Below are 12,499 nucleotides of genomic sequence, written 5' to 3'. Positions count from 1 at the left end.
TATTTAGTTACCATATATCTGAAAATTAAATAATATCTAATTATGAGTGATATTTAAGGGTAAACAAATAACATTTCGAATTGGGAGGGTAGGTAGATGTTTAATATTGTAGAAAAAAATAAAAAAATCGGTTTCGGAGATAACAATCGGTTTTGATGATTCAAATCATATAGCATACTAGCAACTAAAATAAATAAATAAACGCAACTTCAATGGGTTGGATCATTTGATAAAGACCAATGTCTCAAGTGTACACTCAAGAATTCGAATCTCCTTAATGACCAGGATGAAACGTCACAATACATTCAAACAATTGTGAAGCTAACCCTTGACGACGTAGTCAAGATGTCTCTAAATTAATGCTTCCCTTTTCTTTTTGTGGGGTATTTAAAGGACAGGTATAGTTGCATGCCTTTTTTCGCCTTTTTCTTACTTAGACTTTTCAATCTAAGCATACAAAGAATTAAGTCAAGATCCAATGACCTAAAGCTCAACTAAAAGGAGTCCAAATCCTCTCTCCTGATGAGAAGCACGGAGTACTCTTCGTTACTTGTCGACTACAGACTATAGAAAAGCCAAAAGGTACTGGTGATAGAACCCACTTTTAAATTATTTTTTTTCCTCGTGGGCCCTATACATTTGTGGTTATAAAGCCATTAGGAGAGCATTCTATGCTCCCAATCAGGTAATGATCAACACTAGACAAAAAAAAAAAAAACTCAAAATATTGTTGTTTACAGAAAAAAACTAAAAATAATGGTATTTGTGGTTCCTAAATGTTATTGCCAATATCAATACTAATCATAATTTGGAACAGGTTAAAAGATTGTTTAATAAGATTGATGTGATATTGATCTCAAAAGATTGTGCTCATCTTATTCTCTAATTTTCGTGCTTCAAACTTGAACCAACACGACAAAAACAGATAAAAAGCGGATATTTCCGTTGGTGGGGACAACACATTTGGACAGTTCACTCTCCTTCCTCCCCCTCCCACCCTTCAAAAAAGAAAGAAAAGAAAAATATACATTGAAAAATTATTGATATTTCTCTTGATTTACCCTTTATGCAAGATTTGATTGATTCGGTATTAGTATCTTTATCCCTGTCATCCAACAATCTTATCTAGATTCCTTATGATATGAAGTCATTATCAGCTAAAAAGTGTGGCCTCAGTTAGGGTTTTCCGATGTGTAGGTAATTTTTCCACGTACAAAAGACTTCAATATATATTTATAGAACACGACACATGGTAGTATGTATAGATTGCATTCCTAGAAATAGGTTTTTCCTTCTCCCTAAAAGATTACATTTGGTATTTTTCTAATTTTAATTGATCTTTTCAATCAAACTAGTAATTTTTCAATCTTTTAATGATTCTAAAGATCAAAATCAATAGCAAAGCGATCGATCGACATTAATTCATCTGTTCTTTCTAGTTTTGATCGATCTTGTTAGTCGTTATATAATGAGCTTTTATCCTTAATTTAAAGGTTTCAAACATCTATATTTCATCGATAAACCGATCCAAGATCACATTTTTATTGCCCTAACTACCTTAAAAATGTGGAACTTAAATGTAGAAGTAGAAAGTAGCCGTAGGTTTGTAAGATGGTATTCCCAGACCCATAGGTTGCCTTTTTTTTTTCTATTTTTTATTTAAATTCATCAAAAATGCGTTACTCTCGTGTACAAATTTTCCTTTTTGGTGAAGTGCATTTCACAAAACGTTCAGATGGGCAAATATGGAAAGAAGAATGACGTCACGAAAGAGAAATGATTCCATAAAGGCATTCATAGCGTAAAAGGTTCGATATCATTCATAGATTTAACGAATCATGTTTCCGTGGATCGCAACAATGACGGGATTCAAATATTTAGTCAGTAAAAACAATGGGCCCCATGGTTGGTGAAATAAGATCGAACGGTCTACATCACTCTCAAAATTGATTAAAGAGAGAGACATTTATCATTTTCGTCACCCGACAAAGACGTTTCTCTCTCTCTCTCTTGTATTGTGGCAATTGAGCAAATCTCAGCAAGACATCCGCCGCCGCCGCCGAAGGTGTTTGACACTTTTCCGGCGAGAAAGTGGCCTGAATCAGGAGAAAGGTGTGGAAGAAAAAAAAGAGATTTTTATGAACAGTGGGCCCATCTGTGTTCGATTGACTCTAGAGTCCCTAGTAAGTCAGCTGTAGATCCATTTCTCTTCTCTCTCTCTCTCGCTCTCTCTCTCACTCTCACTCTATTCTTTTCTTGCACTGATCCCGATTTTTATCTTCGCTAGCTCTATCCATGGTTGGTACGAATCTGAGCTTCTGTGAAAAAAATTTCTTGTCATGTTTGAGTGGTGAGAAAAAGGAGTCACCTTTTAACAGAGAAACTTTTCCTCTGGGATTTTCCCTGGTTGTGTGTGCAAGAGTCAACCTAACCTTTTCCACTTGGTTTGGTTTTTAGTATTTGTAAGGCTTTCGACGAGTCCACATAAGCGTTTTATCTTCTACCTTGTTTGTTTTGTTTTATTATTTTCTTTCTCTTTCTCCCATTTTCAAGCCTTTCGTTTTCTCCGTTTTTGGTTTTGGTATACAGTAATGGAAGCTAGGCATGCAGGAGAAGAGCTATAAGTCTGGCTAAATAGGGTTTTTGGGTTCTCTTCTGGGGTCGACCTTCTCCTGAGGTGGTTTTCGTTTTCCATTTTTGTTGGGTTTGAAGATAAGAGAGTGTAGATGGTAAAAAAAAAGAGGGAGACGGGGAGAAAACGAACTGACAATCAACAGTGAAGGTTTTTTCCTTGTTTTCCTTCTCTGAGTTATTTTTCAGCAGGACGAGGATTTGGGTCCTTTGGAGCAATTTGCTAGTTCTTGCTTTTGTCTCCTGTGTGTTGTTCTCTCTGTTTCTGTTTCGGTTACTTCTTTTTTCTGCTATTTTTGGGCCGTGATTTAATCCCGTGACAGAGGTGAATCAAGAAATGTGGTTTTAGTTCTACCACGAAAGGAGATTGTGTTTACAGGAAGGAGAAGCATCTGATGAGAGAACCCAGAGAAAATAAATTAGACAACTAGAAAGATATTTTTTTTTGATGAATTTTGGGGGTTTTTCTGAGAGTAGTTCTGGTGTTGGTGGTGCAAGAGTCGTGGCCGATATACCTTACAGCAACATGTCTGCAGGTGTGATCGCTCAGCCACGCCTCGTCGCTCCGTCTCTGGCCAAATCTATGTTTACTTCACCAGGCCTCTCACTCGCTCTTGTATGATTTTCTACTCTTTTTTCAAGGGATGTTTCAAGTTTCTGTGTAAATCTATGGTATCTGCTGTATTCTTGTTTTATGTTTTGCTTTATACTCATATTTGTGTTTGTTTGATGTTCTGATAGCAGCAAACGAGTATGGAAGGGCAAGGCGACGCAAATAGGATTGGAGAAAATTCAGATTCGCCTGTAACAGGTGGGAGGATTAATAGGGAAGATGAATATGAAAGTAGATCTGGAAGCGATAACATGGACGGCGCATCAGGTGACGATCAAGAAGCTGAGCATCCACCGAGGAAGAAGAGATACCATCGACACACTCCACAGCAAATCCAGGAGCTTGAAGCGTAAGATTTCTCACTGATTCTCTGTGAAATAGAGCTTCCTATAACAAATCTCTTATTCTGTGTTTTTCTCTTTTATAATCCCTGATAGCCTTTTCAAGGATTGCCCACATCCAGATGAGAAGCAAAGATTGGAACTTAGCAAGAGGCTTAACTTGGAAACCAGACAAGTTAAGTTCTGGTTTCAGAATCGCCGTACTCAAATGAAGGTAAATATTGCAGACCCTCTTTGTATTATCTTTATAAATTTTTTTTTTCTTCTCCTTTTTCTTTTTTGTAATTTCGTGACGACATGAACCAGACCCAACTCGAACGCCATGAGAACTCAATCCTGAGGCAAGAGAACGATAAGCTTCGAGCTGAGAACATGTCGATTAGGGAGGTGATGAGAAATCCCATCTGCACCAATTGTGGTGGTCCGGCAATGCTAGGGGAGATCTCTTTAGAGGAGCAGCACCTTAGGATTGAGAATGCTCGCCTGAAAGATGAGCTTGATCGAGTTTGTGCCCTTGCAGGAAAGTTCTTGGGTAGACCATTGTCTTCCTTGCCCTCATCAATGCCAACTCAAATGCCCAGTTCAAGTCTGGAACTGTGTTGTGGAAGTAATGGCTTTGGTGGGTTAAACACCACGGCGGTGACATTGCCTTTGGCGTCTGATTTTGGTGGTGCTGGGGTTTCAGCTTCTGGTGGCTTGCCACCAGGTGTGTCTTCTCCTAGAACTGCAGCAGCTACGACGAATCTTGAGAGGTCTATGTTGCTTGAGCTTGCCTTGTCTGCCATGGATGAATTGGTTAAGCTGGCTCATACGAATGATCCTCTCTGGTCTCCTAATTTTGATGGTGGGAAGGAGACTTTGAACCGTGATGAGTATTTGCGGCTTTTCCCCTCCTCCGGTGACATTAAACCCAATAGTTTCGTCACTGAAGCCTCAAGGGAGACTGGTATGGTAATCATCAACAGCTTGGCCCTTGTTGAGACTCTGATGGATGCGGTAACCATCTATTTTCTTTCCCTAATTGACACAATTATTTTGCTTTCTTGCAAAATTTTCTTTTGGGAAGTTTTGATTTTGATTAGTTGTTTATTCTTCTAATTTTGGAAGAATCGTTGGGTTGAAATGTTTCCTGGATTGATCGCACGAGCTTCAACCAACGACGTGATATCAACTGGAATGGGTGGAACCAGAAATGGTGCACTTCAGTTGGTAAGGATCTCAAGCTTTCTATTTTCTGCTGTAGAGCTTAGATGTCACTGTTTCATTAGGGCTTTGAACCCCTTCTACCCTGAAACAAATCATTCATACACTGCAGATGCATGCGGAGCTTCAAGTTCTTTCACCAATGGTTCCGGTTCGCCAGGTTAATTTCTTGAGGTTCTGCAAGCAACACGCAGAAGGTGTTTGGGCTGTGGTTGATGTGTCTGTAGATACCCTCCTAGAAGCTTCAACTGCTCAACATTTTGTGAACTGCCGAAGGTTCCCGTCAGGCTGTGTAGTTCAAGATACGCCCAATGGTTACTCCAAGGTAATACAAAAGAATAAAGACAAATCAAAACGAAAATGGTAACGTGTTCCACCAAGTTCTATTAGAGCTGAGAAACGGGTTTTGGATTTAAGACAAGAATAGCTAAAAATCTGGACCACAGATCTCACTTTCTTTTTCTTTAAACATCAAATGCGGTCATTCTGCTGCTTTTGCTTGAAGCGTCTACAGTAATCAACTTTGAAAAGATTTTTGTGTGTGTTTTCCGCCACATCGAGGTTTTCAGAATAATTTTATAGAATAGAATCCTCTACCACTCTTATTTATGGGCCTCGAACACATTAATTTCACTGACTTTTATCTCTGGGTAAGTCCTTGTAATCTTCGAAACTTTATTTAAATATGTATTTGATGCTTCTATTCCTTTATCTAATTCCAGTCCCTTGATTCTCTCTGTCGATTGTATTGATAATAAACAATTCAATCAACCCAGAATCCCAACATGATCTGTTTCCAGCCATGTATATTATTTTTTATTTGAACTCTCTGAAGACCTAAGACCCAAATCAAATCCAATTCATGATGACCTAGTTTACAGGGCTAGATCGGATTCTCAAACATATACCACTTACCCCATTCGCCAAAATCTTTCTATGATTTTGATTTGGTGAAACATCTGGTATCATCATGAATCAAAAGGTTGACTTCAAAACGATTACCTTATTTGGTTTTATAGTGGTTTACTCCGCTGTTGAAATGTGAAAATTTTGGGTATCTCTTGTCGACAGGTAACATGGGTTGAACATGCTGTGTTCGATGAAGGACCGGTGCACCAGCTTTACCGTCCGTTGTTGAATTCTGGCATGGGCTTCGGCGCCCATAGATGGGTGGCTACCTTACAGAGGCAATGTCAATGCCTGGCCATCCTCATGTCTTCCAGCGTCCCCACCAGAGATCACACTGGTCCTTCTCCTAAGCCCTAACCCTCACCCCATGCCATTTGTTTGCTTTCTGTTTGACAAAAGTCCTCTAAGATAAGTTTTGGATATTTTGTTTGTTCAGCTGCGATAACCCCAAATGGTAGGAGAAGCATGTTGAAGCTGGCGCAGCGAATGACGGAGAACTTCTGTGCTGGGGTTTGTCCTTCTGCGGTGCAAAAATGGAACAAATTGGCTACAAACAATGTGGACGAGAACGTGAGGGTGATGACTCGCAAGAGCGTGGACGAGCCCGGTGAACCTCCTGGTGTGGTGTTGAGCGCTGCTACCTCCGTTTGGCTTCCCGTCTCGCCGCAGCGCCTCTTCGATTTCCTTAGAGACGAGTCTCTCAGGAGTGAGTGGGACATACTTTCCAATGGAGGGCCCATGCAAGAGATGGCCCACATTGCCAAGGGCCAGGATCCTGGCAATTGCGTCTCCTTCTCCGTGCCACTGTGAGTGTATTAACTTGTTTGCCCGTAATTACTGTTTTACCACCCCGGTTGGCTTTATTGCCGGTATGGGCCCAGGCCTATGACGTCATCTTCAAGGACGATTTTGTCCATTCCCACTCCTCGTGACGGTGACTTTGTAAGACTCTATCATGATGGGTGTTTTTTTCTTCTTTCTTTTGATTGACGGTAATCAAAAGTGGGTCTTTGGAAGTATGCGGCTGACGTGGGTCCCATACTACTATTGATGGACCCCACTTGCAGCCTTGTGGTCCTATCTGCCTGTGGTTATCCAAAACCCTATTGACTCTTGGGTAAGGCCAGAGGCTTCTGGCGAATTGGTTTTGATTTCTAGGGTTTGAAGATTTTTGTAACTTTGGTGGGCTTATTATGTTGGTAATTTTAACAAATATTGAAGGGTAGGTCTGTGATTTTATCTTTCATATGTGTTTTGCACAGCCCATGAATGCGAACCAGAATATGCTCTTACTACTCCAGGAGACATGCATCGATGCGTCAGGGTCTCTGATTGTGTATGCGCCGGTAGATATTCCAGCAATGCATGTTGTGATGAACGGTGGTGATTCGTCTTACGTGGCGCTCTTGCCCTCTGGTTTTGCAATCGTTCCCGACGGGCCGGGTTCTCGCGGTTCCGACGGTGACGGCAGTGGCAACCTGGGAAGAATTGCAAGTGGTTCCTTACTTACTGTGGCTTTTCAGATACTGGTTAATAATCTCCCAACTGCTAAACTCACGGTGGAATCTGTAGAGACAGTTAATAATCTCATATCCTGCACTGTTCAGAAGATCAAAGCTGCCCTTCGCTGTGAAAGCTAGGTTAGTAGAAGGGAAAGCCATGGATAATAACGTTAGCTGCTGTTGCTGTTTTTTTGTTGTTTTTTAATTTCCCCTTGCTTGAAAGGGTATTTGTTGAATAGGATATATAGATTGAAGTAACAAAGATAAAGAAGACGGTGAGGATGAAGATTACCGTACGTACGTGAATGTGACTAAGTCTGAGACTATTCACAAAATTAGGGTTTTGAGTCAAGAACGAACCTCGGGTGGAAAATCCTTGCTGGGTGGTGAGAATACAGGCCAAAGATGCAAATTTTCCTTTGTGATCTTAACACAACGCAAGGGTGGTGGTTCGGGTATTGACTCTTCGACCAGGATTTATCAGTGAGCAGACAGAGAGTCTGGCTTGAATAGGAAAAAGTCTCTTTGCTGTCTTCTGTTGTGTTATACTTTTCTTGTTTATTTTTCGGTTAAGTCTCTTTGGACATGAGAAGTGTATTATCTTCTGCTGTTCCCTTTTCTCTGTGTTCTTATTACTCTTATTACTTGTTGATTTTATGATGAAACACTTAATTGCAAGAACAAAGAAAAGCTCCAAGAAATAGGCGCCGGTGGCGGTGGCCGTGGCCGTGGCCGGTGGTGGGGGCCGTGCTCTAAGTCTCACCTAATCGAATGCTGCAGGGTAGGGCGGTGCTGTTCGCTGTTTGGTACTTGTACGGTGGTGCAGGGGGTTTCGTCTGGTTGAACAATGAATGAGGAGGTTGGCTTCCATGGCTTTGTCAATCACGGGTCGACGCGTGGGAGGCGTGGGTTTCCACGCAACCGTGCTCCTTCTTCTTCAACGGGTGATTGCGACTTGACTGGATCGGGGTTGACAGTGAGTATAGCAGTAGGGAAAGGTTTGTGTGTGGTTGACGGGACATTTACTTGCTGGATGGGACTTGTTAGCTAGGGTTGGCAGTTGGCACCACATCAGTTAACATGCTCAACATGCCACCTCATGCATGCATTGGTGGCTGGTGTCTCGCAAGTCCCAATTCGTGTAGGAGTAGATAGGTCGATCAACCCGTTCACACGAGACCATGGATTTGACGTTTTGGAGTGAGAAATCCCTACTGATCCGAGACTCCAACACCCAGCTAGACGAAACATCTATGTTGCTGGGCGTTGGGCGCATGTGTGGAATCACAAATGCGGAGCACATGGACGCTGTTTCACCGCGCAGATTAGGTGGGGCCCATGTAAGATTAATTAATTGCTATTCCTTGCATTCAGATTCAGTTTCTCCAGAAAAGTGTAAATCGCGGGGAGCTGTGGACCACGGGTGGGTGTGGACAAAAAACCCTAACGATAACGAAGGCTTTTTCTCCAGAAAAGTGTGAATTGCATGTGAGGGATGGTATGTATGACTGCGTTGTAGTTGGACTATTCTCCTCTCTGCAGGGTTTTTTTTCTCCTATAGTACTGTGGTCTCCGTGGAACAACCTTACCTCCTGCCTCGGACTGCCTTCTCCTTTTTGTTTTCCCTTTCTTGTTTGTCTGCTCCTTTCTTGCTCGTTTTTCTTTCTTTCCCTTCCTGGTTTTCGGTTGTTGCTGTGGGGCCGGTGGGTCTTTTTCCCCCTTCCTCTTTCCTCCTTTTTTTCCCACCCCTCTCCCTTCTTCCGCCCTCTCTCCTTCTTTCTTCCTTCTCTTCTTCTTTCTCCTTTCCCTTTCTTCCTCTTCTCTCTCCCTGCCCCCCCCTCCCGTGTGGTGGATTTTTTCGGGGGGGGTTTTCTTTTTTCTTCCTTTTCGGTGGGTGGTGTCCGTTCTCCTCCTCCTTGCTCTTCTTCTTTTTGTTTCTTCTTTCTGCTCTTTTCGTTTCCCTTTCTCTTCTTCCCCGTGATCTTTCTCCTTCTTCTTGCTCATGCTCCTCCCCTCTTCTTCCTCTGTCTCCCCCCCTTCCTTCCTGTCCTTTCCCCTATCCAACCTCCCTCCTCAACTCCGGGTCCATCCATCCCCCGTCGTCCATCGGGTTCGCTTCCATCTCCGTCATATCTCCTGTTTCCGGCCTGCCTTTCGGTGAATGTTGGGTGTTTTTGTGGGGCGGGCCTCCCCCGTAGTTGCCCTTGGCTTTCCGCGTTGGTCTCTCTCCCCCCCTTGCGCCCTCCCCTCCTTCCCCCGCCTTTGGCCCGCTCTCTGCTCCTCCTCCTTTGTCTCGCTCTCCCGCGTCCTCTCCCTTCGTTTGGGAATTTTTGTTTTCGTCATCTCTTCATCTGTTGCGCGTCTTTTGCCCTTGTCCCTCCCCCTCCTTTGGTTCTCTGTTCTTGGGGGCCTCGTCTTTGGAAAGCCGGTGGTGGGTCCTTTGCTTGTCTTGGTTCATGATTGATTTGGCGCTTCCGTTTGGTTAGAGAAATACCACTGTTCCTTGTTGTTTTTTGCACTGTTATTGTGTGGTTTGTTTAATTTCATGACTCCCTTCCTCCCCGTTCGCTGCTTGGAGCGTGCCCGCCTGCCCCCGCATCCGGGGATGGTATGTATGACTGCGTTGTAGTTGGACTATTCTCCTCTCTGCAGGGTTTGTTTTTTCTCCTCATAGCTACTGTTGTCTCCGTGAAACCAAAACCTTACCTCCTGCCTCACCGGAACTGACCCTCTCCCTTTATTGTCTTTCCCCATCTTCCCTCCTGCTCTAAAATCCCTTTGTCCCAAGCCGCGGTCTCCAACCGTCAACTCTTTGCAATATATCCAGGTACTCGTAACCACCTGAATATGGCTTCTTCATCAGCACAAGCCCCTCTCAATACTAACCCAGAACCTGATATGCCAATCGATACCTTGGTTATGGAAGACACCAGCAGATAGTCTATATTCCCCATCAAATACACTAACAGGAAGAATTTTAGAGGGTAAACGTTGTAGAACGAATGTATGGAACACCAACGCCATGCCATGGTGGAAGTATTCCACAAGAAGAACCTCATACTACTCTGTTCAACTTCTATCATATGCTGGATCTTCGGAATGTATTAGAAGAAAGTCCAAGGACGGTGGCTGGCTGTCTGCATGTGCTTGAGAGATGGAATGAAGATAGAAAATGGAGCTTTAATCACATGGAGATATGGATTCAGATGTACAACATTCCTCGGGAGATTGCTACCCTACAATGAGGTCTGGATCTTGCACAAATAATTGGTAGATGACAGAAAGCAATGAAGATATCCGATTTACAATGAGGTCTGGATCTTGCACAAATAATTGGTAGATGACAGAAAACAATGAAGATATCCGAAACACAATTTGATGAATAGATTCAATACTTGAGCATACATTCTACTATCCCAGTTCAACAATTTCTCAAAACTCACTTGCATATCCTAAGAAAAAAAGGAAATGCGATCAAGGTAAACCTCAAATATGAGAGGCTACCCATGTATTGCACTTACTGTTGCCAGATTGGTCATGAAAACAAAAGGTGCGATGATCTATTCAAAGATGAGAATGTCCATCATAGTGAACATGGTTGTTATCTTGAAGGAGAATGTGAAGACTTTGTCACTGATAGATTTGGGGGGCAAATGACTGGGCAAATACTGCCGGCGAGGTTGGCTGAAACAACACAAGCTCTAACATATACCGCTAGAGATAGAGAAGAAGATAACAGAAAGCAATTGCAAAACCAAGTCCCCCCATGTAACACCTGCAAGTCCAACACAAGATACATCGACACCACATCAAAACCCACAAGGTATGTACCTGAAGCCTTGAGAGTGGAGTTAAGCACTGATACATTGCAAATGGTCCCTACTCAGGTAACCCTTCCCAATCCCATACTTGATACACATCTAACCAACTTTTCCTTCGAAAATGGCAACAACAACCGGTCCAATTAGTCCCAAGTCTCTCCATCTTTCATGCAACTACCATTGAATCTTCCTTATTACCAATAGTTCTTCCCATACCAGGTGACGAACTGTCACCCATCACAGACCCTTAGTATTTGTTTGGTAATGTTTTGGGTTTTGGGAGACAAATTGTTATGCAAAATAATTTTTTAATGCTTCTATGCTAAACACAAAAATATTTCCAGAACACTATTTTGTGTTTGGTAAACTCATTCTAAGGTTTCTATCGAGACCAATTTTATCACTTTTGTTTCTGTTCTTCGGTAAAAATATCGTTTTGATGTTCTACACAAGATGTTCTTCAGACCACTTTTATGACCGGTCCGTTCTTAATGAACAGAGGAATGCACAATTTTAACAAATGCCGCTAACCTGTTCTTCCATTCTCAAAGAATAGAAGAACACAAAAAACATTTTCTAAGAACGACCAAATGCGCCCTTTCCAACTTGCCACATGGTTCGCCACCTTTTCTTGCTCCGGTTTCCAATAACCTTTTTCCCACGTTATCCTACCTTTACCTCAAACCCCACAAATGATAAGTCAAACCCACTTAGTGCCAGACACTAAGTGAACCTACTTACCCTGAAGTACCACACCCCCAGCCAACTGTAACAACTCTCACACCACCACCTACACCCATGGATCATGACGGGAACCAATCTATTTTAATGAATATGCCCGTAGAAGAGAGCAAGACCCATTCCACGAACCCCAGTGGAGATTATGAGTTAGAATGCCCAAGGTGTGGGCTCCCCCTTGACTAAGAGAATCCTTAAAAAGTTGAGCAGAAATGAGAAACCAGATATTGCATTTTTATTGGAGGCCAAAAACTAATCTAGTAAAGTGAAGAAAGTTGGGTAGGTGCTGAAGTTGGATAATTCTTTCATATTTCACCAAAAGGAACTGCAAGTGGCCTATCACTGTTCTGGAATTGAAATATCGAAATTGACATCTTGCATGCTGATGACAGAATCTTAGATACCCAAATATCAATTTGGGAAGATCCTCCATCTATGCTTCTCTTTTATATGGAAAGCAAGAGAAATCAGAGAGACAAGTGGTTTGGAATAAGTTGGTTGATATTGGTGCAGGAAGGACAATACCTTGGTTATGTTTGGGAGATTTTAATGCTCATTTGGGTTGGACAGAAAAGGCAGGTGGTATGGCTAAAACTTCGCATGATTGTGCAAGTTTCAAAGAAATGATGAACATATGCAATCTTTTAGACCTAGGTTTTAAGGGTGTTATTTATACATGGTCTTATAAAAGAAGAAATCAAGACCATTCGCATAAGGCTTGATAGAGGGTTGTGCATCCTT

General features: G+C 42.3%; 1 protein-coding gene across 4 annotated transcripts; it reads left to right on the top strand.

Annotated features, from left to right (window-relative positions):
* Positions 1-2,274: 2,274 nt before the first annotated feature.
* LOC149030125 (homeobox-leucine zipper protein ANTHOCYANINLESS 2-like) lies at positions 2,275-8,252 on the top strand. Of its 4 annotated transcripts, none has more exons than XM_089142432.1 (9): positions 2,275-3,247; positions 3,373-3,593; positions 3,682-3,799; positions 3,892-4,581; positions 4,693-4,794; positions 4,901-5,113; positions 5,860-6,034; positions 6,134-6,495; positions 6,960-8,252. In XM_089142432.1, the coding sequence occupies exons 1-9, from the start codon at positions 3,080-3,082 to the stop codon at positions 7,335-7,337; spliced, it is 2,427 nt and encodes an 808-aa protein (XP_088998558.1). In that variant the 5' UTR covers positions 2,275-3,079; the 3' UTR covers positions 7,338-8,252. The 4 variants fall into 4 exon arrangements, with proteins under 4 accessions (XP_088998558.1, XP_088998559.1, XP_088998556.1 ...); XM_089142433.1 differs by having other exon boundaries at positions 2,278-3,247; positions 3,376-3,593; XM_089142430.1 differs by having other exon boundaries at positions 2,279-3,247; positions 6,134-6,503; positions 6,960-7,052.
* Positions 8,253-12,499: the final 4,247 nt, after the last annotated feature.

Source organism: Hakea prostrata, chromosome 1, assembly GCF_041222555.1.
Source record: "Hakea prostrata isolate BN-2017 chromosome 1, UWA_Hpros_2, whole genome shotgun sequence".
Lineage (NCBI taxonomy): Eukaryota > Viridiplantae > Streptophyta > Magnoliopsida > Proteales > Proteaceae > Hakea > Hakea prostrata.
Note: the sequence above shows the minus strand (reverse complement) of the source record. Positions and strands in the feature narration are given on the sequence as shown.

Bases quoted from the DNA above. Each gene is read 5' to 3' on its own strand.
- LOC149030125 (XM_089142432.1), top strand. From the start codon at position 3,080: ATGAATTTTGGGGGTTTTTCTGAGAGTAGTTCTGGTGTTGGTGGTGCA. The intron at 3,248-3,372 runs GTATGATTTTCT...ATGTTCTGATAG, and splicing joins CAGGCCTCTCACTCGCTCTT to CAGCAAACGAGTATGGAAGG. The intron at 3,800-3,891 runs GTAAATATTGCA...GACATGAACCAG, and splicing joins ATCGCCGTACTCAAATGAAG to ACCCAACTCGAACGCCATGA.